This window comes from Canis lupus, chromosome 2, assembly GCF_048164855.1.
Source record: "Canis lupus baileyi chromosome 2, mCanLup2.hap1, whole genome shotgun sequence".
NCBI lineage: Eukaryota > Metazoa > Chordata > Mammalia > Carnivora > Canidae > Canis > Canis lupus.
This window is the reverse complement of record NC_132839.1, coordinates 70869808-70896938: the sequence shown is the minus strand read 5'-3', so window position 1 is coordinate 70896938 and position 27131 is coordinate 70869808. Positions and strand designations below refer to the sequence as shown.

The 27131-nt window shown below is 52.8% G+C and overlaps 1 protein-coding gene across 1 annotated transcript in view; it reads right to left on the bottom strand.

The window, feature by feature from the left end:
* Positions 1 to 9130: 9130 nt before the first annotated feature.
* The window catches only part of WDR1 (WD repeat domain 1), a 43212-nt gene continuing 25211 nt past the window's right edge, over positions 9131 to 27131 (bottom strand). Inside the window, exons 6-15 of the mRNA XM_072806300.1 lie at positions 24714 to 24791; positions 24288 to 24368; positions 23721 to 23954; positions 23104 to 23196; positions 21177 to 21328; positions 19665 to 19752; positions 16797 to 16907; positions 13812 to 13985; positions 12064 to 12208; positions 9131 to 10248 (exon numbers count right to left, since the gene is read on the bottom strand). Of these exons, the coding sequence (XP_072662401.1) occupies positions 10142 to 10248; positions 12064 to 12208; positions 13812 to 13985; positions 16797 to 16907; positions 19665 to 19752; positions 21177 to 21328; positions 23104 to 23196; positions 23721 to 23954; positions 24288 to 24368; positions 24714 to 24791 (1263 nt within the window). The 3' untranslated portion in view covers positions 9131 to 10141. The remainder of the gene's footprint in view (positions 10249 to 12063; positions 12209 to 13811; positions 13986 to 16796; positions 16908 to 19664; positions 19753 to 21176; positions 21329 to 23103; positions 23197 to 23720; positions 23955 to 24287; positions 24369 to 24713; positions 24792 to 27131) is intronic.

Genomic DNA, 27131 nt, shown 5'->3' with positions numbered 1-27131 from the left:
CACTGTTTTTGTCCTGGGCCGAATGCAAATTTATTAGAATGTTTCTGGAGAGCAGTTTGGTAAGATTGTTCCTACATCTTAAAAATGTGTTCTAGTTATTCCATTTGTGATCATCCTTCCCAACCAAAAGTGGTAAATGAAGTAGTTGATGTTAAAACCCATTCATCAAGACATCTGCAATGGCAAAAATGGAAACAGAGTAAATATTAGGGGAATCATGAAATACAGTATGTGTACCCACTTGCTGGATGAGATGCAGGCATCTAAGGGATTGTTTACTTATAGCCTTTATTTTTTTTTTAAGATTTTATTTATTCATGAGAGACACACAGAGAGAGACGCAGAGACACAGGCAGAGGAAGAAGTAGGCTCGGTGCAGAGAGCCTGACATGGGACTCGATTCCGGGTCTCCAGGATCACGTCCTGGGCCAAAGGCGGTGCTAAACCGCTGAGCCACCTGGGCTGCCCTATTTATAGCTTTAATGACAAAGATTAATTCTCATGGCTCTAAGTTAAAACAAATAAAAACAACACTGGAATTGTAGACTCTTCCCAGTAATGCAACAGCAGTTTTTAGTGGAGTTGGACACATCAGGGTGAAATCCCAGAGACACTACTTGTTTGCTGTGTACCTTTGCCAAGTTGATTCGTCCTTCTGAGTCTCAGGTTTACTCACAGAATTGTTTTAAGGATCCAATGAAACCACATAAAGAAGATAGCCCTACCTGCCTCCTTTTATTAATAATGCTGAACATGGGGATTATGTAGCATGTGGAGGGAAGAGGCAAGAACCCAGATTCATGTACAGACTGATTATAAGTTTAAAACACATAAATATGTATTATTATCCATTAAGACTTAGAAGGACACATGGTTGGTTTCAATTTTCCATTTTTAAGGAAATGTGGAAAAGAGTTGCCTGTCTAAATTTCCATGAGAGTGTGGCTTCTGTCCTGGGTGGAGATCGGGACCATCTTGTTCACGGGATCCTAGTAGGAGATCTCCAGGTGAGAAATCTCATGCCAATCTTATTCCCAAATGACTGACTTACAAGAATCTCAAAACATTTTAACCCAGATGGGAAAAGGGGTTCCGGTGTGATTTGTGGAAATGACGAAACCACTTCTCTCACATGCTCCACAGCCTACGATGCTGGTCGTCAAATTTCATGGTGATCAATACCACCGAATATACAAAATGCAGATTCCCAGTCTCCATACTGAGAGATTCTCATTTTGGCAGGTCTGGAATGAAGCTGGGAAGTGTGTGTGAAACAAACAGTAAAGTTTATAAGTCTTAAGCATAGAGCTCAATGCACATGATACACGTATGCACATACAGTATATCCGCACCCTAGAATACATATGGTATACAGGTACAGGTAATATACCAGCATACATACCTGAGTATACATGCTTTTTCACATATGTATATATCTGTCTAACCACCATTCAGATCCAGGTGAAGAACAGTTCCAGCATCCCAAAGACCCCTCCCCAATCAATAATCCCTACCCTCACTCCAAGTAGCCATTATTCTGTCAACGTGGATAACTTAGTCTGTTCTTAAACTTCACATAAAGGGAACCATATTGTATCACTCTTTTGTGTCTAGTTTCTCCTGCTCCACAACATGTTTACAAGATGAATTCCAGGTTGTTACCTGGAAGGTAATTGGTCACTTTTATCGCTGAATGTGGTGGACAACCCCTCCATTCTTTTGTGGATGGCACCCAGGATGACCTCAGCTTGAGGCTTTTTTGAATAGCACTGCTCAAATGTTCTTATCCATATCTTTTGCGAAATGTAGACTTTCATTCTTCATTTTGGGTGTGGAATCGTTGGGCTACCGAGTAGGTATGTGTCTAACTCCAGTAGACACTGCCACACAGTGGAAATCCATGTTTTTAGAAGGAGTTTTGATGCAGGTGGTATTGGATCACACTTTGAGAAACTCTACTTAGCTAAAAGCCCCATTATGTGAGCAAACACATTCCCTTGAGTTGACCCTTCCTTGGGGTACGCTACTTGGGGTACAAGTGGGGACGAGCTTGCTTACAGTGAGACACCAGCTAAGTGACTTGGGGAAATGAGGAGAATAAGAAAACTAAATTTATACTACCTCTTAGCACCTCCTTGGAACAAATCTTTGTAATTTACTACTTTTTTCCCAAGAGAAGAAATTGAGACAAGGGAAGCTTTGATCAGGCTGGGAAAGTGGGAAGTCAGGTCACTGTGCCCCATCAACCAAGCCCTATCTCATCCCAACCATGAGCTAGTATAATAACATCCATTTATTTGCTGGCAAGGGGGGATTTGTATGGGACCTTGGGTTGTCCATATGGGGAGCAACTGACCCTTCCAACTCACTTGATACTAATTGCAAAGCCATTTCCCCCACTCTCTTAATGACGGAAGTGACTTGCAAGAAGTAAGAGAGATGGCATTCCTCTTGAGGTGCCCAGCAGGTCTGACAACAAAGGCCAGTTATAGAAAAACCATCCTTTTTAGCCAACTCTGGCCATTTTGCCATTGATTCAGCCAACTTCTAGGACTTCATGCTGGGAAAGTAGCAGAGGTGTGGGAAGGAGGGCCTGCCTGTCGTGTTGGCCAATGTGCTGCTTCCCTGGTCTCTCTGCCAGAAGCCAGTTACCCTTCCAGATTCCAGTGATCTCAGCAGGCTGGCTTAGCCTTGGCCCAGCCATGATCTCAACCTGCTCTCTACTGTTTTCAGCTGAGCACTACAACAGGGGTGGCAGAAACAGAGACACCTGCAGGTCTCCAGAAATGGGAGAAGGGCTTCCACGTGGAAGCGGGCAGGGGGAGTGAGAGGTGGTTATTAAAGGAGCCAGGCTCCTCACATGAAAGCAGGCTCTAAACCCCACCCACCCCACCCACCTGGCTGGGCCCTATGTCCCTCCTTGAGTGTCCTCTACCAGAACACTACTGTTTACACTCACCCTCACTTCTCTAGAAACCCAGTGAAACAAGACAAACAGTGTTTTAACCTCAAACCTGAGTATGTCCCTAGAGCTCAATGTGTTGCCTGGTACATAATACGATCAATGAATATTTTGTTGAATACATGAGTGAATAAGTAATTGAGTGAATTTTGAATGAATGAATGAAGAAGTCAAATATCTTATTCATGCTCTTTTTCAGAGAATTAAGCTGCTAGGATCACAGAGTGATCTTCTTCCTAACAAGAAATCCCTAGCTCTTTCAAAATAAAAAGGGACCCTGTTGTCTGAACTAGCAATGTCTGGAGATATTTGGGGTCATCACAACTGAAGCACGGGGTGCTACTGGCATCCAGCATGTAGAGGCCAGGGACACCATCACACACCCCGAGGTGAACAGGAGAGTCCAGCACAACGCAGAGGCATCCTAACCAAACTGTCAATAGTGTCGAGGCCAAGAGAGCCAGATGTGGGCACGTGGCCTGCTGGAGGGCTGGCGTTGACGTTGCTTGTGCAGAGTGGCAGCAGCGAAAGCTGTCTGGGAGAAACTTGCTCTGATTGAAAGCAAGATGAAAAGACTGGAACAGGTAAGAACCGGTCAGAGAAGATTTCACAAGTTGTATCAGCAGAAGCCAAAGAATTGGTACATCTGTGTGTCAAGAAGTGAATGGGTGGTGTTTCTCTAGGATGTCCGTGCCACCTAAACCCAGAAATGTGTTTGCATCTTGTAGCTAAGACGGCGATAAATGCAGCCTTCCTCCCAGCCCAAGGACTGTGGTGTGCGGCCATTTCATTTGGCCAGACCTGGAGTATTGGCTTCATTTTGATGAACAGTACTTTGCAACCTTCAAATATTATTGGTGTTGTTTCCCATACCCAATGAACTGGATGCTAGAATGGAAAGGAAAGAAGGTGGGAAGAAGAGAGGAAGAGAAGGGAAGGAAGGGAGGAAGGAGGGAGCCAGGGAAGGAAGGATTAAATCAAAGAAAGCATAATTGTCCAAAATACAAGTTATTTGGGGCACATTGCTTGCCCTGCTTTCATGTCATGGAAAGGACATTAGGGTAAACAAAAAGTCGGAAGACAAGGCCATTTGTGGTTCTCCCGGAGCGACCAGAAGGGTGAACTTTCCCACTTCCTAGTCCCTTAAAAAATAAGATATCTCAGACTTATCATCCTTGGTATGCTGGGAAGTCTAATCCATGACCACATCATAAGAAAGCAAGCTGAGGGAATCCCTGGGTGGCTCAGCGGCTTAGCGCCTGCCTTTGGCCCAGGGTACGATCCTGGAGTCCTGGGATCGAGTCCCACGTTTGGCTCCTGGCGTGGAGCCTGCTTCTCCCTCCTCCTGCGTCTCTGCCTGCCTCTCTCTCTCTATGTCTATCATAAATAAATAAATAAATAAATAAATAAATAAATAAATAAATAAATAAATAAATCTTAAAAAAAAAAAAGCAAGCTGATGATTATAATTCAGTTGCCAGTAAGATGGTGTCAGTCTTCACCTGCGGACTGCTTATGTGGCTCTCCACGTGGCCACATGATGGTTCCAGCCAATATTTCTTTCAGTCTCTTTTGGGGGAAGGGGGGGATATAGAACAGGATCTTCTGTGAAGGTTGTACTAGTTCAAGCTAATTTATTTATTATACAAGAATACACATCCTGGATAAAGTCCTTGATAATCGTTCCCTGCATTTGTACCTCAATCACCCTACTATTCATAAAGGTCACCCCTAAATCTGGCTTCCCTGCATCTCACCATGCCCATTCTATATCTGGAGGCTCAGGGTGGATGCTTAGCTTGTCCCAGATCCCTTGAGAGGGGAGGCAGATCCGAAACTCACAGCTGTTCTTCTGATCAGCATCTGATGCTGAAGGTGTGTCCTGGGAATATACTACTATTTCTGGTTCTGCAGGCTTCAAGCTTAATTTGTCCAACGGCGGCCTCCTTTGCTCTGCCAACCCTTTGCTCACTTCGGCCCCACAGTCTGTTCTGTCCTCGGGCAGCAGCAGTGGCACCTGCCCTCTGGGGTGCTCACCCTGAGGCCTGGGGGGCAGCCAGCTCCAGCACTCTGTGTCCTGAGTCCCTGCAAGCCACCTGGCCTCCAGTTCGATTCCGCATGCCTGAACATGGGACGGAGAGTACTGACCCACCCACCAGGCTGGGAAGACCTGCTTTGTGGTGTGAACTGATCGAGTGGCTCCCCCATCTCCCCCACCGTGATTGCCATCTACCTGCGGGGTGCTAGTCCGACCGGCAAGAGGGCTGTCATCTTCCTCCTTTTCTTTTTTTTTTTTTAATTTTATTTATTTATGATAGTCATCACAGAGAGAGAGAGGCAGAGACACAGGCAGAGGGAGAAGCAGGCTCCATGCAGGGAGCCCGATGTGGGATTCGATCCCGGGTCTCCAGGATCGCGCCCTGGGCCAAAGGCAGGCGCCAAACCGCTGCGCCACCCAGGGATCCCTCTTTTTTTTTTTTTTTAAACCAGGATGTGGAAGGTATACCAATCAGATACACAATTACAAAATGCAGCAGAATCCAAATTAAAGGGCCCAATTTAGGGCCACTGGAGCTAGTCTGGTTCAGGCAAGAGAGTTTTTTCACACACACACCTTGACGTGGGATCTCTAAAGTCTCAGGTCAATGGTTTCCAAGGTTCTTTTTACTTTTCAAAATTAGTTAGTAGTTAGGAATTAATTGTATCAACAATTTTAATTTATATCAATATTTATTAACAGGATCCCACACACCTTGACGTGGGATCTCTAAAGTCTCAGGTCAATGGTTTCCAAGGTTCTTTTTACTTTTCAAAATTAGTTAGTAGTTAGGAATTAATTGTATCAACAATTTTAATTTATATCAATATTTATTAACATCATTCTATTAAAATGATGATACATGAAGAAATAAAAAATTGGTGATAAATTAATAAATTATGAGCCACGTAGCAGGAACACTTCTGTGGTGACAAGGTCTTCAGGAAGGAGCAGGAAGGCAAGTGGATGGCCCCAAACGTCCACCTCATCAAGTGGAAAGCACAAACAGGTGTCCTTCGCTGTTCTAAACTTTGCGTTATGTCCCTTCGCTTTTGGGAAAAACCCAACATTAGTACCGATTTTCACTTCTACGAAAAATGGTGAAAAGCAAAAAAGTAGCGGTCAGCGTTGGTTTTGCAGTGAGAGGAGCCTTGAGGAGGCAGCGCGCACCTGGCCGAGGAGTGGCGCCCCCCGACCCCCCCACCCTCCCGCGCACCCCCCCCCCCCCCCGGAAGTACACTCAGCATCTCCGCCCCGGCCAGCTGAGCTGTGTGTGAGCATCCCGGCTTCACCTCCCCGTGCCGTGTGCGTGTCAGCAAGCTGTGTCCTAAGTAGCAGAAAAGCACCTAAGGGAGGTTTTATTTGGGGGTCTGGGAATGCTAAAAAAAAAAAAAATTCGGAGAGATTAGTGGTAACTTTCTTTGCTTTTGGCCATTTTAGCTCAGGAAAAGTTCCACAGCCACGTTGTACTTTCAGATCTCGGGGAAAGCTGTATATTGTTGATGCTGTTTCCTCTTCCTCCCCTGAGATTTTCTGTGCCCTGCACCCCTTGCAATCCTGGCTTACAGTAAACCTATGAAAAGAACTTCCCTTCTCAGTTTCTGTTTCCTAGTGGCTCCTAACTCCTGATACTAGACAGGATTGTGATAGCCAGGGGTAAATCAGAAAACAGGATTCTCACAGAAACCTGGGGCTTAATGCAAGAATAGAAAAAAATATATATAATATAGGGCAGCCCTGGTGGCTTAGCGGTTTAGCACCGCCTTCAGCCCAGGGCGTGATCCTGGAGACCCGGGATCGAGTCCCATGTCCGGCTCCCTACATGGAGCCTGTTTCTCCCTCTGCCTGTCTCTCTCTGTGTCTCAAATAAATAAAATCTTTAAAAAAATAGTGATTTTGGTATTAAAGAATGTGAAGTTTATACTTATCTCCATGAAGAGACGAATGAATCCAAACAAGAACATTGGATGATGATATTAAATACTCTTGGATATTTTTCAAGGATGCCACAACCTGATTCCTGTTTGGCTTTCTGAAAGCCTCCTCCCCAGTTTCAAGAGAACACCTACTCCAGGAAGCCTGCCTCTATTTCCTTCCTGAGATTTTCCTCCCAGGACACAGGTCACAGTTCATTGTATATTATTCCATTTGATGATGGTAACTTAGTGTCCCACACAACTACTATACGTTAGTTTTGGCAAACTTCCTTCTACATCTACAATAATGTTACTGCGTTTACTGTGGGCCAAACCGACTTTGGCTTTACCTGGAGTATCTCACATAATTCCTACACGACCCTGAGGCGTGTACCATTACCCCCATCTTACAGCCGTGGAAGTTGATGCATACTGTTGTAGACACTAACAGTCCCCACGTGCAGACCATTCGTTTTTGTTTGCGTTAATTCAGCTTGGGATGGGTTCTGCTGTGCTAACAATGAAACCTCAACGGATGGATGGAATTAAGGTTTACTTGTTCACACCACCCTCTGCAGGTTTGCTGGCCCTCCTCCATCTATGGCCAAGCCTTTCTGGAATATGTGACCTCTGACATCAGGGGTGGAAGCAGAGATGGATATACCCAGCCTTTAACAACCCCTGCCTGGAAGTACGCTCCATTCTCCCTTAGAGTCATAGGGTGCAGCATGAAGGTCTCCCTCCTATAGTAGGGATCTTGGGGCAAGTTATGCTTTAGAAAGAGCCTCTACTGAGGAGTGGAGTTGAGGGAGGGGGCGCCCGGCTGGCTGGTGGGCGTCCTCCTGGCCCCCAGCTTCACTGGTCTTCTCAATCTCAAAGTGTTGGTTTCAAAGATCCTCACCTGTGATGTTTTTCCATAAATGTGGTGACTTTATATGCATTATTTTATCACTTATTTTTCCATCACAGATTTTGAAAACTTCCCATGTATGGATAAACTTCCATTTGAAAAATTCCATGTACTCAAGGGAAATTATGCTGAGCATCAAAACACATACAGCCTTTGGCCTCGCATGTGTAGAAAGTGTGCCATTTGCCATGTTTTAAAAATCTGTTTACCAAGGGGTTTTTTTCTGCCTCAATACACTTTTAAAAATTAGTCAAGGGGGATCCCTGGGTGATTCAGTGGTTTAGCGACTGCCTTTGGCCCAGGGTGTGATCCTGGGGTCCTGGGATTGAGTCCCACATCAGGCTCCCTGCATGGGGCCTGCTTCTCCCTCTGCCTCTCTCTCTCTCTGCATCTCTCATGAATAAAATCTTAAAAAAAAGAAAAAGTTAAACGCATCAATCTTTTATCCCTTATAGTTTTTGTCATCCTTACACTCATGTCTGAAGGGACACAAAGTCCCTGAACTTTTCTCCTAGTATTATTTAAACTCCATTGTTTACAATTTAAAACTTGGATCTACTTTTAATTTAGTCTGGTGTGAGGACAAGTAAGAAATCTTATTTTTCCAGATTGGACTAACTGAATCTTCACTGTTCAGCGAGTAATTTGCCATTTTCCCATTGATGTGAAATGAAAAGCCGTTTGTCCCCAAATCCAAATGCACAGGCATGAAGTACACTTCTGGACTCGTCTGTGGCGGCTCCAGCTCCAGATGTTAGACTAACATTTAATCCTCATTTCCTTCCTTAGGTCTATTTCATATAGGAGTTGTAGAATAGTATGATGAAACCAGGAGGGGAAAAGTTTTTTATTGGAACTGCAAATTTAGACATCTTTACAATGTTAATGTTATCTTTCTAGCCAAGATCATCTTTCATGATTAATATGAATGTTTGGGAATGGTTTTTCAATGCCTAAATGCATGTTATTCCTTACTTTTGAAGGCAGTACCAAAAAAGGCACAGCCTGCCCCAGAACGGAGTATCAGGTGGGATCTAGGTACATCTGGTACAATGTCTTCAGCTTACAATCAAGTTTAGGCCCAGAGAAGGGAGGGGAGGTGGCCTGGGTCACACAGCATTCTGGCAGTTGGGATGAGGATCCAGAAGTCACGGTCCCTTCCTGGGGGTATCTCTCTCCTGACTCAGGTTCCTGAACCGTAGGCCTCTGAGGCTGCAGGCCGGGGAGAAGCCACAGGGTCCGACACAGCTTTCCACGTCCCCTCCCCCGCAGGCCCCCCGCCACACAAAGTCAGCGATCCACAGTGAAGAGAAAGACATTTAATCACTTCTTGGTCTTATCTCTTAAAGCGCTCAAAGTGTTTTCACAAGTGCAAAGGGAGCGATTGCTCTCAGCCAACATTTACCAGTAATTCCAACACACGCAAAAAAACTACAAATCACCGTGCTTTATACTTACTTTTAATTTCTGCACTGAAAAAAAAAAAAAAAAAGGTGAAAACCATGACAGGTTAGTTTACAGTGACGTCACCTCTGCCTTTAAATTAACCTTTGCTCTTGGGGGCAGGAGGAAAGAAAGACAGGAACACATCAGAGCAGGAGAGCAAAATGGTGGCCAAGACGCCCGGGTCTGGCTAACTCAGGCTCCGAAAACCCGGAGACAGCGGTGCCCTCGGTGCGCTAGCCTGTAAACACGGACAGGCGACAGTTAAGATACATTAAAAAAAAAAAAAAAAAAAAATCCCACAATTCCATTCTTAGAAATCAAGCACAAAAACTGACAGTGAATACAAGGTTCACGAGTGTGCCCCGCTGGCCGCCACATGGTGTGGCACACGCGCCCCGGCCCCGAGCGGCACCTGCTCCACACAGAACCCCAGGCTTTGCTGAGCTGCCACGGGCGCCCCCTCGTCTTGCCAGCACAGGACGTTCTGCAGGTCGGGGGGCGGCCTGCCACTGTGGCCTCCCCGGACAGACAGCAAGAGCCGCGGGGGCGGGTCTGTGTGCTTTTGAGGCTCTGCCTCTGGAATGTTCTGCACCGGGGCTGGGCTAGGTGGGGGGTTTTAGTTACGCTCCACAAGTTGTTTAAGTGCTTGTTTTATTTTTCATGTGCAAACTGTCACTGTCTAAAGCTTTCAGAAGGACGTGTACAGATAGGAACACCCTGCAGAGAGATGAGGGCACTCGAGTGAAGGCCCTCCCTCCTGAGCGGGTGGGGGGCATGGGGGCGCATTACAGAAATATTTAGAGAAATGACGTGTTCTGCTGCGGTTAAGCTCTAGTCCCTGATTCGGTCTGTCCAAAGGAGGGGGCTCCTCAGTAGCTGATTGTCCATTCTTTGACGGAGGCATCATGGGAGGTCGTGACCAGCGTGTGCTCATCCAGCCAGGCCAGGCTGCTGACGTGGTGGAGCCGGTGCGCATCTAGGGAGAAAGCAGGCGCTTAAGGGAAGCCCAGCGTCTCCGCTCCCCCAATGCCCCACACTAGGGGCATGGGACAAGCTGTGCCAACACCAACAACTGGCCCTCAGAGCTGACTGTGGGCTGCTGTTCATCAGACCCCTGGCCCTCTTCACAGAAGGGTGAGCATCTGGAAGATGGAAGGTGGGTGCAGGTCTTCTCAGCCCAGCATCCCTGCTCTCCCTCCCAGACACAGTACCATCCCGACAATCAGAAACGTCCCTTGGGAGATAAACTGCTCCTCCCACAAAGGGGTGAAAAGTCTTTCTTTTGATGCATAAGGCAACAATGCACAGAAAATACACAGCTTTCTTGTCCATCTGCTGTAATAAGATGGGGAGACAATGAATAAAGGCTGAGAAACCTCTATAAGAAGTGGACCAGTGACCAGAATACCCTGAGAAATCCCCCTCTGTAAGAGGTGCACCAGAGATGACCAGATTCCCCCTCAGGTTTCCGCCTCTACCCACGGACTCCAGCTGCATCGTGACCTTGGCTGGGTCTTACTAGAAGCCTCACACCAGCAGGCCCCAGAGAATGCCCTGTGCCGCCTCCAGCCTGGCCCTCCCATCCGGCTGGGGCTGCAGCCTGCCCGTGCCCTCCCTCCACAGCAGGTGCCAGGGGCCTAGAGGTGGACTCAGATGGATTTTTAAATAGAAATCATCCCATTTGTTTTAATGCCAAAGGCTGCCCACTTGGTAGATAAGGACAATGGGGAGTGGACGGCACATGAAGGCCAGGGAGGAGTGGTTCAGGAGAGAGGTGCGGTCACAGGTGGCACCGGGACAGGAAGGTTTCTGATCCACCCTGGACAGGTGCAGTCCTTCTTGGTGCCACGAGCCACATGTGACTAGAGCCCTTGAAGTGAGTTATTGTAGAAAAATGTAGAAGAAATGTAGAAGAAATGTTACATGTAGAAAAAATACGTTGGGCTAAATAAAACTTACTATCAAAAGAAACAAAACAACAACAACAATGAAAAACAGAGATGCCTGGGTGGCTCAGCAGTTGAGCATGTGCCTTCAGCTCGGGGTGTGATCCTGGGGTCCTGAGATGGAGGCCCACATCGGGCTCCCTGTGAGGAGCCTGCTTCTCCCTCTGCCTATGTCTCTGCCTCTGTGTCTCTCATGAATAAATAAGTAAAATCTTAAAATAAAAATAATTTAAAAAAACAACAACAAACAAACAGGTGAGACTATTCTTAAATGGGGCTGCTAAAAAAATGGGAAGTGCACATGAGGCTCTGTTACACTCCGACTGGGCACTGCCGGTTGTGGAGAGAACCTGGTCAGCAAGTTAATTCAGGGGTGGGGCGGGGGAGAGGAGTGCTGGGGTCTGAATGTCTGTGTCTGACCCTCAAAATTGTATGCCGAGAAAGAGCTGAGGACACGAAGGGGATCAGTGCCTCATTACGCGCCCCATGGAGCACCGCCCTTCCTTGTGTGGGAGGCCCCATGAGAAGTCTGGGACTGCCCACCCCCTATCTGGGCCCTCAGCCTCCAGAACCGTGAGCAATAATTCTGTGGTCTATAAGCTGCCCAGGCTGCGGTACCTTGTTATGGACTAAGAAAGAGACATCAAGAGGGACCCCCCGCTCCATGTGCTAAGGCACGTGCCTGGGGTACAGAGACCACCTGCCCGCACACTAGGAACACGCACGTCCTCCATCCCTCTGAGGGTCTGGTAGGGGCCCGCAGAACAAGAGCCCAGAAGCACAGATGGGACCCTCAGGCCCCGGGGACAGCCTCTCTAAGGAGCTGAGGCAGAAGCAAGAGTCACCTTGGATCTTGACCCTGGTCTCGGGGTCACTCAGGGTCCAGACGTACACCATCATGTCCATGCCACCGGAAGCAAAGTGCTCGTTGTCCGGTGACCAGGCCAGGCAGACGATCTTCGCGTGGTGTCCATAAAAAACGTTGTTCTCCTAGTGGCGGGTTGAGAACAGAGATGTAGCAGGTCAGGGTCTGGGCCGGAGTGGCGCAGGTCATCTCCCCCGGCCCGCAGTGACCACCACCAGGGCCAACATTTATGCAGTGCTTTCTCTGCCAGGCACCTGGCACGCCTCACGGAGGCCTCATGAGGACCCGAGGCGCCCGCTGCTCCGTGATGAGGCCCAAGAGGGCGCGGCCCAGCATCAGGCAGCAGCCACTGCGGCCCCGGGAGCCCAGAGGGCCTCCATCACAGCACGCAGCTTGCGGTGCCAGGTGTGCCCACTCTCCTTCACGGAGCTCAGCCCAGCCAGCGGACAGAGCAGTGCAGACAGGAGGGCTCAAGGAGGCCCCGCCTAGGGTGGGTGGCACTCAGTGAGTGGGGCAGCAGAGGGAAGCCGGCCTCCCCACCCGACACCCACCCACTACTCTGCAGCCCAGAGCGAGGACTCTGCAAGCTGGGCAAGGACGCTTTAGGAATGCTTTCTCTTCAGGGCATTCCATTTTCTTAATCCCTAGAAAGGGTCGACTTGATGATTTTCTTTCTCCAGTTTGCCTGTTTTGTGCTGTGTTGATCCCACTCTGTAGACTGCTGACTTAGCATGCCCTCAACAAGACTTCAGTTGTATAGGAAGGAAATCACTTAAAATGAGTTAAACACAAAATCTGAGAAATGCAGTTAAGGGACAGAAGGAAACTTCCTGGGAGGTGGGGCATTAGGCCGATGGAGGTCCCGGCTACAGGTTTATGTCCTGCATTCACTTGCTCCTTCTGTCAGAATTAACATTATAGCATCAGATAGGTTAAAAACAAAAACAAAAAAACCCCCAAAACCCTCAATTCTAGTTAATAACATATAAGCACAAGAATTTATGGGGAAGTGTATGGATGCTTAAATTTACTTTAAGTACACCCAGAATCGAGATTATCAGATGGGTAACCTAACACAGGGAGATGTTAATGGCAAGATCTGGGGGGTGAATTCTTTTGCCTCTGCCTCATTTCAAAACCATCCAAGTGCTGGGGGACTGATGGGGTACAGGGCCCAGGGACCGGAGACCTTCCATCCTGCACCCTCCCACTCTGGCCAACAAGTGACTGAACCCCTAACAAAGCTCAGTCTGTGAACCGGGGTGCAGCTCCCACTGCCAAGTCTGTCCCATGATGAAATGGAAGGCTCTCGCCCCTCGGCTGCCCTCCCACGCCCAGGTGTCTCTGCACCCTGGTCTGCCCTCGCCAGTCCACTGCCCAGTGCCCCCACACGAGGCTGTGCCGGGATGATCCGAGTTCATCTTCACAAGACTTTAAATGGCAATGAGACTTGAGAAGAAAACCAGGTCCCCAAAGCCAGGAAGTCACTTAGCCAGACAGCCCAGGTGGACCAACCAGCCTGTCTTCACAACAGGCCTCGCTGCCACCCAGGGCCCTAACTTCCCGGCGGCTGTTCTACACCACTAACAAAACCACCAGGTCCTGGACGACAGGGTACGCCGCCTCGTCCTACAGCATTCAGCTCCAAGAGCAAGGAAGCCACAAGTTCTTCTGCAAATGCTGATGACAGCAGGGAGAAGCCGTGCTCTCTGCAGCCCACCCACTCACCGAGTAGCCGTCGGCAACACTGAACACCGTGACCACCTTGCTGGCATCACACACGGCGAGAAAGGCGCCATCGTGGGAATACGCCACGTCGGTCACAGGGCCCTTGGCCTCCAGGACCCGGCCTTCGTCCTTCAGCGTGGTGCCCAGAATGGAGTACAAGCGGACATTCCCGTCCTGCAGGACAGAGGGGCGGTGAGTCACTTCCCGATGTGCTCACTGGGGGAGCACACACAGGAGTGTACACATGTGCACACACACACACACGCGCGCACACGCTCCAGACGCCCCCCTAAGACCTCTCAGCAGCTCCCACGGCATACTCAGCAGTGCATGAAAAATTACTCCAGAAGGTCACTATAATGCTGAATGCTAGGCGCCCCAATTCTGATTCTGCATGTTTGGGTGTTCAAGACACAGCCCTTTTTCATAAACACTCCAGTAAGTTCTAATCCAGGTGTCCACAGGCCAAACATGGAGAACCACCTATACATGTGTAAGTGCTCCAGTGAGGGCCCCTGGTCTGGCTCTGTCCCCTCCGGCCACACGGCCCTTCTCAGCACCCAGCAGGTTCCTTTGGGCACGGATTCACTCTCTGACCAAAACCCCTCTGTCCAGCCTGCTGTCTCCCACCCTTGTCGTGACCCAGGCACTTCTTCACAGGGAAGGCACACCTGCTCTTTTAGAGGGCCTGTGCCACTCAGCCCATGGGCTGTCCTCTGGAGCCCGGGATGCCCATGGGATGATCTGTCTCTACCCAGCTCTCCTTGGCCGGAGCCTCTGAAGGGGTGTCTGACAGCTCTGCTGGAAGTTCCGCCTGTGCTGGGAGCCTAGCCAGGCTGACACCCCTTGGGCATCTCTCCTCCAGGCCAGGGAACACCCAACTTCATGCCTCCAGAGCCTTGTCCAGGTTCTGGGATTGAAAAATGATGGGCAGACAGAAGGAAGAGGGACAGGTGGTGTCCTTGTGAGTGCCCAAGGCTGCCCTGGGAGGCCGATCGCGGACCAGCCTGCCCTCTTGGGGTCACTGAGCTGTCAGAGAGGCAAAGTTAATCCAAGGTCTCCCAGCTATGTCCACGAAACAGCCCTGGCTCCGCCTCTAACACAAGAGGAACAGCTCAGTCGGCCCTGCAGGGTTTCTGAGCACAGATGCCCTGGAAGTGACAAGCCCACCTGATGCCTACCCGCAGCGGGAGTCTGGGCTCCAGGTCTTGTGAGTAAACTGCCCACAAGGAAACCATTCCAAGGAAGGAAATGGCTATGTTCACAGACTACACAGAGGTCATCACGGAAGGCACTAAGCCACCAATGTCCACCACCAGGCTAAGTGATGGGACACCCACTCGCTGGAATGCCATGAAAATCAATGGAGAATGGAGACCACTAGTGTGTGCGGGACAAAGGGGAAACTTGGTACAAGCACAAATGTGTCTTGTGTGATCAGAGAGATTCACAGGCCCAGGGTTCGCAGAGCACCAGGAAGATGAGAGCTGCCAAGACCTTGAGGTGGTAGCTGAGGGGACAACGAGATAGTCATCTCTTTTCAAGTGAAAAAAAGTAAAAAGTCAAAGAAAGAAGCAGGGCACGGTGCTACGGCCCTGCAAGGGGGAACACCAGGTTCAAACCCCACGTCTCACTGTGACCTCTTGCCCCAGGACCACAGCTATGAACAACTCCCTGAAAAAGGGAAGGCTGTTTCTCAAGACATGCCAGAGGGCAGGTATTCGGGCAAGAAAGGGTGACGGGCCCCGAAGGGACCAGCAGCACTGCTGGGGTGCAGGCCTATAGGGACAGCGTCCAGGCAGAGCACGTGCAGGAGAGCAGCGCCAAGGAACCCGTGGGAACCAGTGGGGCTGCTGCCCAGTCCAGGGGTGGGGCTGGGTGATAGGGAGATGCAGCACTCCATGGAGGGGCAGCCACAGACAGGACGCATCTGACCCTGGAAACAGCTTACGTGGGTGCGAAACGGAAAAGCCCACGTCTTACTGCCACCAAGGATGACAGCAAATGAGAAGCTAAGATGCAAGGACAACAAGCCCTGCCCTCTGTATCTGGGCAGTGGTGGCTGACTTGGCGTCCATGGGTTCCTTCACCCACTCGAGAAGGCACTCTGACCTGCAGTCAGAACACCCAGTGGCCTGCTTGGCTGGTCCTCCTACAGGCTGGATGCAGGGTACCAAGGAGGATTGAGGCTGGAGGCGGGACCGCCTGGTGAGCAACTGGAGTGGCCAGTGAGCGCAGAGCTGACGCATCCCGCAGGCCAGGTACTGGGCAAAGCACTGCCCACGTACCAGCCTTTCATCAGCCTTCATGTGGCTCTGTGAGAACGGCCATGGGCCTCTTGGTGGGCAGCTGGCCCCAGGGGTCTTTGAGTGGCTGGGGAGCAGGTGGTTTCATAGGAGGCACCTGCAGGTGACCCCTGGGCTGGCCTCTGGCACGGCAGGTGCTGCTCAATGCTGGCTTCCTTCCTGGGGGGCGTGAAGGTCTGTCATCTTGGCTGCAGAACCCCTGTCAGGGCACCTGAGCCCCCTGGGGCCGGATGGGACAAAGGGAGCTGGTCTGTAAAGCACTCAGGACTCGGCCTGGTAGGCAGGGACCACTGGGTCCCTGCGGCTCTCAGTTGAGGGAAGCAGGAGTCCACACCATGCAGGACAGATGTCAGCAGTGAAGGAAAGCCCCGAACCACTGGGTTAGTGCTGCTTCGCCGGTGCTAGGAACCTTCTAGCCAGAGTCTTACCTGCAACCAGCCAGCCCAGCTCACCCATGCAGGTCCTCGCTCAGTGGGAGAGGTCACGTATGCCCCAAGCACTCATGCGGCTGACGGCCAAGTGGCGCCGTCCCAGGCCAGCCCCTGCTCAGGGCTGGACCCTTGCTCTCCCACCACTTCCCTCCTGTTCTACCTCGGGACAGCTCCACACTCACACAGCGCATGTCACCCCAAAACCTCCTGACAGCCAGGGGCAGAGGATGTGAGGGACAGGGACTCACCGTGCCCCCGACAGCCACCATGTCACCGCTGGGGTGCACTGCTACAACTTCGGGCTCGTAGCCTGGGTTGTCGATGCTGAAGCACTTCTTCTGATCCTTGAGCAGGACGATCTGAAAATCACAGATGGTGGTCAGGGTGCCAAGGCCCGGGAAAGGGTGCTGAGGCTGGGGAAGACCGCTGGGCCCAGCTACGGGCTCCGACCCGGAGCCTGCTGGGGGTGGGGGCCCTGTGACCCTGCGTGGTACTTCCTCCCTCATCAGCCGACAGGGACAGTGACTGTTCCTAGTCACAGAATCATAGTAAGGATGGGCTGCTGTCATCACCACGAGCACGGACTTCTCAGGAAGCCACTGGACACCTGAACTTCCCTTCCTCTCATTACCCAGTAAACAAGCTTTGTGGGACGGCGCCCTCATGAGGTTCTAGAGAACACAAGCGTTTCTTCACTCAACCAAAGAACAAGGCTCTAAAGCAACACAGGGAATGAACAGTGCAGGATTCTAAGTTCTGGCTTTCCAGGTCTAAAGAAACCCCCTTTGCAGCTCTGCCCCGTAGCACATAAAACATCCTATGTGCGCCCCTGTGAGCGTCTCCCACAGCTGGGGAGACGCTCTCGGTACCCGTCTTCCAGCAGAAAACAGGGTCCCAGGTGTGGGTGCCGAGAACGGACAGCAGAGCTGGGCCCCAGGTACACAGAAGCTCCTTGCTCCCAACCAGCTTCCCACCAGAGCTCGCCTCGCCCCTGGAAGCAGGGTGGGAGGAGATGGTGATAGCAAGACGGCTGGAGGCACCCAGCCTATGCGGGCTTTCCCCAGCCAGCACCTGTTTGCTTCCCCCTGACTCCAGCTGGCGCAAGACAGGGTCCCCAGGCAGGGTTGAGGTGTGCTGGTGTCCAGACCCTATGAGGACCTGCACACAGACAAACTAGGGCGTGATTCCCCTCCCCCACAGCCGCATACTGCTTGTGGGGACAGCTTTGTCCTAAGCCTCAGCTTCCCTGGCTAAAAAAAGTCCTTAATAAAAGCAAACAAAAATAGCAGCTAAATTCCACTTAGCGTGTGCCACATGCTAATAGTACTACACACACTCCGCCCCTGGAGATGACAGGATCACCGCCTCCCCCACCCCTGTAATGGAGGAGAAAACAAGGTACAGAGAGAATCACAGGCTCAAAACCTTTCAACTCTCAAAACCAAGCTGGGACTCAGAATCCCTGGCTACCACCCAGTACCTTCTGCCCTCCGGTGCTCACAGAAGAGGCCCTCTGTGCCCTCCCCCCACGTGCCTCTCCCCCTCCTGCTCCTAGCTCACTGGACTACTCCCAGACAGCATGGCCTAGATTTGTGACAGCTCTGGCTTCATCCCATTGTACCCCTGCCCAAGCTACCAGCTGCCCCACAAAAGGCAGGCAGGCCCCCACCCCCACCCCCAGGCAGACAGGTGGCAGCACCCTCGATAAGATCTACTATTGAAAACGCAGGCTGAGAAACATTTGCCAGCCCCTTGGATGACTCAGATAGTGGATTTACCCATCCGACAGCTAAGCACCAGGGGTACAAGCATTTGCTGCCACTCGCCTAAGAGGTGAGACATGAACCTAGCTGTTTCCTGAGCTAAAATCATGGGCCCCTCCCAGCACATTCTGCTGACCCTCGAACCTGCAAGGAGGGGTTCTACAGCCTCCTACCCAGGGCGGGCACAGAGCCAGGGTAGCAGTGGCACATCACGGAACAATCGTGCACTCCTGCGCCGTGAGCCTTGGAGGGCCTTCCAGGACAGGAAACTGGGGCCCGAGACACGGAGCTTACCCGGTGGAGAGGCAGCCCAGCCCCCGTGCTTCTAGAAGGCTGCCTTTCAGAGCCCCCCCAGCCCCCACGCTGCTATGGCTCTCCGCACACTCATTCCAACCGTTCCCCCACTGACCCATCCAGGCTGCTGGCAGTAATTGCTTGGCAGAAGTTCGTGCTATCTAGGACACACACAAAACCAGCCTCCCTGGAGCAATTAAGTGCACAGAATGGAAGAGGGGTGGCGGACCCTGCATGGCGGCTTTCTTCAGCAGGGTTGTCTCTCCTCCCATCAGGGGCTCGATCACACCTGCCCTCCCTGATCTATACCCTGAGATGCCCGGGTCTACTGACAGATGCCACTTCCTTCGGAACAGTATGCTGTATGCATTGGTCATGCCAGGGTCTCAGCCAAGGGCACTTTGTTCCAGAAATTCCAAAGGAAAGGTGTGGGGATGACCTGCCTTGAATGAGAACCCAGGCTGCAGAGCTGGGATTCCAAATCCCATTCTGGCCCCGGGTGCGCCCTGCCACCATGTGGCCTTGGGGAAGTCACCAGATCACTGTCCGCCTCAGCCTTGTTTACAAAAGGAACTTGCAAGGCTGCAAGGAGCCTTGCGTGTACTTCCTCATAAGCCTCCCTGTGAGCTGTCAGGGAGCGGAAAACCAGAGCTCAGAGAAGGTGAGGAACACGCATGGAGTCACACAGCTCCGGGGCTCAGGGCTGGAAAGACAGCATTGCTCCTGCTGGGCCCCCAGCAGGCCCCAAGGGCTGATAGACACACACGGAGGCTGATGCCTGACGGCTGCCTAGGTTCAAATCCCAGCTGTGCCCTCTGCCAGCTGCAGACCCCAGGCAAGAACTTACTCTCCCGGTGCCTGTTTCCTTATGTGTATAATGGGGAGGACCCCGTGCCTCCCAGACTGAGTGAACACACATGCAAAGGGTGCTCGGACAGACACGCATCAGAGCTCCCAGTGAACAGGACGCCGGTGGAGGACACACGTCAGATGCGGCCGCCTGCCAGCAGTGCCCAGCTGCCCTGCCACTCCTTCCAGCCAAACTGAAGTGGACCGTACCTGCCCGATGCACACGACTACAGCATAGCCTCCAGGGCCGACAGCCACGCACTTTGGTTGCATGTCCATCTTCACAACTCCCTGACCACTGGTGGAGACAAGGGAAAAGGCGTTACGTCCAGCTCACGGGGGCTCGGCGCTGCACACCCACAGTAACTCAGGGTTTGGCGAGTGGAGATTCTGCTCCATCCACACCGAGGGAGCCAGGTGCTAAAACCTGGGACCCATGAGAAAGGGCTCCCAGCTCCAGGGAAAGAGAGGAGAAATCCTGCAGGGGCTGGGGGTGGAGCGAAGAGGGGGCAGAGGAAGTGATAAAGTGGGGAAGCGGGGGGCTCCTCTGCTGCTGTGGTGTGAGGGCTGTCCACCACCCCCTGGGAGACCCCAACCCGATCTCGCCCTGTGTCCATCGGCCACACCCTGGCAATCCCTGTGTGGAGAAGGAACTGAGCCCACCTCCTACTCCCATGGTCACAGCCACTCAGCTCAGTAGGGTGACACTTTGGAAGAATCAATGGTTTCACAGATGAAAATCATGTCTTTGTTTTTGGCTAATACCCTGAAAACACGTTCTTGGAAAAATCCTACCCACACACATGCGCATGCACACACATGCAAACTTCTTGAAAATAGTAAACTAAGGAAAATCCCATGTGACTGGGCCAAGTGGGGGGGTCCCCATGGCTCAGCCTCAGGGTCTGTGTCCTGTGAGGCAGTATAGTATGTGCAGTGGGAAGGCTTTCATGGGGGCTGTGCTAATGCAGGGTCGCCAGAGGGCAGCATGAAGAGGACGGCCGGGGCCTGGTTACCAGGTTCTGGGACATCTTCTGTACTTTTCATGAAGCTCGACCAACTCATAATTAACGCTCAGTCTGGCCAGGCAAGTGAGGGCCACCAACATGTCCTCCCCCATGCAAAGCTTTCTCTGCCCCTCTTGCCTCAAGCGAGGCAAGCCCAGCAGGACAGGGGTCTGCGTACTGAGGGCAGCAAGGGCGTGGGGGCTACAAGTGCCAGTCCGTACTTCCACGAGTCAGACCCTGCTCTCCGTCCTCCTCACTGCGCACAGGAAACTACAGATTATTTGCTAACAGCTACTACCCCAGCTCCAAGGATGGCCAATCCAAGGCACTGGAGCCAAGCCAAACCACACTGCAGCTTCCGCGGATCGCCCGGGTGCCTGTCTGTCGTTTAGAGCACCTGCCACGTGCCAGGAGCCTTTGAGGGCCGTGCCAGGCCTTCTCGTCCATCTCCTGTTACCTTCCTTTGCTGATGAGGAACAGAACAGGGAGGGCATGTGGGCTGAGATGCTCCGCCTGGCTTCCCAGGCAGAGGCTAGACTGAGCACCATCCCCACGGGCCACCTGGACTCTAACCTGGCCCCTGGCCCAGGGCCTAGCCACAGGAGTAGTATTCAGGGGGGAGCAGTGAGAGGAGCAAAGTGCCCTTGAGAGCGGCACGCAGTGCAGGCAAAGGCCTCCTCTTCCAGGGTATGCTCCGGCCCCCGGCCGCCCTCACCTGTAGTCCCTCAGCGTGAGGTTGGTGTACCGCACTGTGTCATCCATGCTGCAGCTCACCAGCTGCCCAGATTCGTCCACCGTCATCCTGGACACCTGGTTCGTGTGGCCCTTCCCAGCAAAGGAGTCATTCTCCCCTGTCTCTGAATCCCAGTAATGTGGGATGGGGGTTAAGGAAGAGCAGTCTCCTGGACTCAGGGTAGGCCCCACCGGGAAGGCCTGGCCATCCCACATTCAGGGCAGCATATTTGGGACAGGACTGTGAGCACAGGGCCCGAGGGGAAGTCTACATGACAAGTCTAGGTCTGAGTTCCAGAACAGATGCTCCGGTGAAGCTGCGAGACAGCCAGGCCATCAGTAGGCTGGAACTGGACCTCCTGCAGCAGTGCTGCACAAGGCCAAGGGAGCCAAGCAAGGAGGCGTGCGGATCCCTGCCAGCTAGGGGTACCCACGGATCACAAGCTGCCCATGATGGGCTCCCGTAGTGAGGGAACAGCTGCTCACTGGGCGCTGCACAGCTGAGCCCATGTTTTACTCTGCTCTCTGTGGCGTGCTGTCAAGCTCACGACCGTCTGCAGGAGGCTGGCTGTCCCGCCCTGCTCAGTGGGTGCCAGCCAGGTGCCGCCAGGTAGCAGCCTGGAGCTGACGCACCCAGGCAGGGCTGGTTCACAGACTGAGTCGGAGGTGTTCAGGTAAGAGGGGTGTTTTAAGTGATGAGATTTTTCTTCTATAGAAACAACTGGAAATCTCATTTCAAATGAAGATTCTTGTCGCCTTCGAGAGCCACAGGCATGCTCCACTGCGAACATGTTCTTGTGACAGAGACCCCAGCACTTGATACCCAAGGACACATAAATGTCTGAGAGCATCAGAGGTCATGCCAGGGTGCACTGGCGCTGGAGTTGGGGAAGATCTGCAAGAGGAGGCGTAGCGCCAGGAGGGGAGCCAAGGCAGGGCAGCTGAGACGGCATGACTGCAGACTGGCACGCCGCACCAGGAGGGGCAGATTGCAGAGCCTTCTCTGCCCCTCATGTTAATCGCACTCCCCTATCCCTCCACACTCCCCTCCTTACATTTTATGGGGAAGAGGGTGACTTATCTGCCCTCCTACCCCAGGACTGCAGGGAGACCTCCCTAGCCTGGAGCTCTTTTGTGGAAACTGTGAAGCCCCACAGGGAAAAGTCAGCTCTGCAGAGGTGAGAAACATGGGGTTCCTGGACAGCCCCTGCCAGGAGGTAAGAAGCGTGTGGACTAGGACACGGTCCATACAGGTGCAGGCCTTTCACGCAGCTCCAGGGCCCCAATGTGGGCAGCAGGAGAGAAATGCTTGACGATGCGCCTGTGGTGACTACCTGCACCTCACTCTACAGACAACAGTCCTGGGAGGAGGGGGATACCGGCCCCAGGGGTGCAAACACACAGTGGGGGCTTAGGGGCAGTTTCACATGCCTCTAGGGAAAGTCTCTTGGGACCACAAATACCTCACCCAGGAGAAGGGAGATGCAGGTCCCAGTCCCAGCTGCTGCCGACAAGCGGTGTGACTCTGGGGAAGGCACCTGAGCATGCTGAGCTTCTGTTCTCCATTTCTAAAATGGGGACAGTGCTGACAGGTTGTAGGTCCTACTGAATCCAGACTCCTGGCTCATGGCTTATGAGAGGAACCAGGCAGTACTAGGGGCTCGGGCGGGAGCAGCAGCTCCCTTCAGAGTTGAACAGCCACCTATTGCTGCACAGGGAGAAGTGACCCAGCAGGTGGAGGCTGCAGCCTGGAGCCAGGGGCCCCCAGCATGGACACAGCGCGCCTGAGCAGCCATGGCTGGTTGGAGCCCTGCTGCCGCCACCTGGCTGGCTGGGCCCCCAGCTCCATGGGGACAGAAAAGTCCCCTCTCTCCTGCCAGTGGCCCTGGAGCCAGCTCTGTGAGTCAAAGGATATTAATGTGTCCATCGTGGCTCCCGGAGTAGATATAGGACTTGCCGCCGTTTTTATGCACCGTCAGACACTGGATGGATTTGCTGTGACCCTGTGGAGACAGACAGACGGGGTGGCATGGGCTGAGAACATGCCATTCTGCCTCTGCGACCTGCTGACCGCCCTACATGGACTGTGCCCTTGGGGGGGCGGGGGAACAAGGCAGAAGACCCTCGACACTGCGCCTGAGGTCAGTCCCAATACTGTGCCGCACGCAGTGTGCCCGCAAACACCTTCCAGGAGCCACGGCCAGCTTTTCCCCAGCTGACCGGCCATCTGACCGAACCTCAGCATGCAGCCCTTCCCTCCTGGCTGGCTCTTCTCCCCAGGACACAGGGACTCCTGATAGCAGGGTGTGGGCCACTGTCCCAATCCCCGCGGCCCAAGGGCCTGAGCCCCTAGCCTCCTTCTGCTAAACTCACACATTCCAAAGCAACTGACATCCTGCCCCTGACCAGACCCCCAGGGCCACCGGTGCCCCACTCAGCCTCACGCAGGTTCTCCCCTTCCCTCGCTGGGTGTGCACCTCTTTCTGCCAGCCCCTCCAGGCAGAGCCACTGCCTAGCGCAGCCTTACCTTAATGACCCGCAGGGGCTTGCTGGGGTTGTTCTTGTCCAGGTAATTGATGTACCCAGACAGGGAGATGCTGAGGAGGTGGTCCTTCTGCCACAAGCAGCCCAGCTGCTGGTCCAGAACGGTGGAGCCCATTGTAAACGTATTGACGACAGAGTTCACATTGACGTCCCAGATCTTAGAGGTTTTGTCTCCGGAAGCAGAGAGCAAATGGGTGCTATCAGGGCTCCAACTGATCTACTCAAATGAAACCGTGGGCTACATGTCAGCGAGCACAGAGGGGGAAGGGGCTTCTGAAAGCAGCCCACCCACACCACCTCCATTTCTGAGCAGGGAGAAGCCAAGCCCAGGAGGGACCCGGGGGGACCAGTGTCCAGGTGCCAGCTCCTACCGCTGGCTTCTCGAGGCCACGACACCCTTTCTGTGTGCCCCTGAAGCGCTCTCCCACCACCCCTACCTCAATGCCCCTCACACTTCACGCTTTTAATCTCCCAAGTTGTGAGCCAACAACTGCAAACATGGCCTCGGCCCCGCCACAGTCACAGTCCCACAACACAGATCCGTACTCACAGCGTAAATGCCTCCATCATGAGCCTTGTCTCCTCCCAGGGCACACACTTTCTCTCCTGTCTTTCCGTCGTAGATGTAGATCTTTCAAGGAATAACACACATGTGGGTCACAGGTGGGAGGATGCTCTCACCAGCTGGCACTCGAAATGAGCTCTTCCTTGTCCCTGGCTCTACCGTCAAGAATTTGCTACTGTGACTCTTAAAAAAGGAATCTGAAATACGTGCTAACAGGTGGAGTTTCCAGCTCCATTTAAAAGGAGAAAAATGGAAAGGGGTCCCCCACGCTGTGATGACACAGCCCAGGAACCGAGCGCTTCCAGGAGGGGGATGAGGGGAGAGTCCTAGTCCCTCCTGGGAGGTCTGTCTGCCTGGAACAGCTGGGAGGCGGTCAGATGAGCCCCCACTGCACCGGGCCCCGGGCCTCACCTGGCCATCTGCACTGGCCGTGGCAAATCTGTTCCCATCAGGAGAGAATCGCACACAGTTGACAAAGCGGTTGTGGTCCTGCGGGAAAGCGTATGCATACGGTTATTCACCTGATGACAGGAGGTTCTAGGAGTTTCCTTATGAAATATGCAGCCTGCTTCAAACATCTGCTCTGGCTGCCAATGTGAAGTGTGAGTCCATGGGAAGACCTCCGAGTTTCACTACACAAGCCCGAGGCAGCTCCTGACTCACTGGGAGGTCTGCTTCAGCCTGCCTGCCTTGGCCCAGGCCCATCTGTGCCAGGAGGCTGTCCCCCCGCTAGGCCTCCCCTCCCCACGCTTGGTCGCTATGCTGGGTTCCCCTCATCCTCATCCCCAGCCCAGAACCCTAGGCCTCTTCCCTGAGTCTCCAAGCCAACACACAGTAGGTGCCCAGTGGGATCAGGATGGAGCAGACCGAAGGGAGGTTCCGAAGAAATTAAACAATGGTCTTGCATTTTCAGGGAGTAAGACTCCAAATGATCTCCAGGAATGATTCCCTTTCCCAAATAAGTAAATTCACTTTCCTCCATCAAGGGTTTGCCTAAGAAAATATCCTCTAAACACTCCCCCGCCCCCTCCCCACCTGCAAGCCCCCTTTAGCAAACTACTGACTCTCCTCAAAGTAGGAAGGGCCAAGGGCTTCGGCAGGTATCAACACCTAACCTCAGGAAGAACACCGCTGCCCACCCCTGCCCACACCTCGCCCTCCAAGACCAAGCACTGAGCGAAAATCAGAAGCTGCTCTCAGAAAGGCTTACACCTGTCTGGGTCATGTTCGAGGCGGAATCGTGAAGTGGTGCTAACCTGTGCACAGAAACCTCCTTAGGAAAGAGGGTCTGTGCAGATGAAATCGAGTTACAGTGAGGTCTGTAGGGCGGCCCTGATGCAATGACTGGTGTGGGACACAATGCAATTGTGTCCCAATTGAGGGGGATCGGAACAGACACAGGCAGAGGGTGGGGAGGGAAGAGCATGTAAAGATGGAGGAGACCAGGGAAAGAATCTAGAAGGAGTCAGGGGAACACAAGCCTGCTAACACCTGATCTCAGGCTCTGGCTTCCAGAATCGGGAATAATTTCCCAACGAAGCCCCTGGTCTGTAGTACTCTGTTATGGCGGCCCCAGGACACTAACAGGTAAACACATCATCTGTAGCGCTCCTGTAATAACAACCCTCCAAGGACACTATGCTCGCTGCACTGGTGAAGACACCCAGGCCAGGAAGGAGAAATGGGGGCCAGGACCCTAAGGAGGTGAGCCACAGAGCCAGGATCAGAGGAATCCATGTGTCTGCAGAGGTCTACCGGGAGGGGGAGCAGAACAGTCATCCCTAAGTTGGAGTTTCCCTGGTGTAGGTAGCTCTGGTCCCGTGGAACCACGAGACTGCCATCTCTACCCGCTGACACTTCTAGGCCAGGCACCTTGGGCCCCACGGCAATTGGTCCAGAGCTGGTGCACAAAGCCAGCCCCGCATCCTGCTCTTCAGCAATCCCATCACTTCCCTCAGCTGACAAGGCCAGAAGCAGCTAACGCTTCATGTCATTCAGAGGGATCCCCTGCAGGGGCAGACACAGAAAAGCCTGAGCACTCTGAGCCCCGTGACACTGGTGATCCACACAAGCTGGCTTTCTGTCCTGCCTCCTCTAAGCGAGCACTGTTGTGGGGGCTGAACCGTGCTCTGACTGAAGAGCCTGTCCTCTGGGGCATTGTCATCAGTGCCTGTGACAGAGATGCGGGGGTGGGGGGGGTGGGGGGGGTGGCTAGTGGCTTCAGCCTGAATGTGGCCCTGGTTTTGTGACCACTGGGAGCAGTCCTGTTACTAACATGCCACCCACCTGCCTCCCAGGGCCCAGCCTCAACCAGGCCAGGTCTGTAGGGTGACAGCAAGGCCACGGACCTGAGCTTCTGGTTGTGCTCATCTGTGTCAAGGCTGACCTTCCCTGCCCTGAGGTATTGTGCTCCATGTTTCACAGCAGGTGCAATCCACCAATCCAAGCCACAGTGGAACGGATCTGCTTTCGAAACCAGGATCTCTCAAGCCCTCCTGTCTGCTTCCACCACTGCCCCTGTCACTCATTACCTTACTGCTGCACAGGTCTTGGGGAGCCTCCAGGCGCCTCCTAGGAGACAACCAGGGTCAGAGAGAACCTGAGTCTCTTGTTTCTCTTCCAGAACTCTCGACTCGACTGCACTGCCTCTGGGGCCTGGGCAGGCCGGGCACCTTGTGGCAGAGCCACCCAGGTCCAATCCTTACTGGTCAAATGCCAAATACCACCGTGGTACCATCCACCCAAGGCTACAAGGGAGCTGGCCACAGCTGACCCAGGGAAGTAGGGATCCTATCCCCAAGAACTGGGATGCCCAAAGAATACACAACA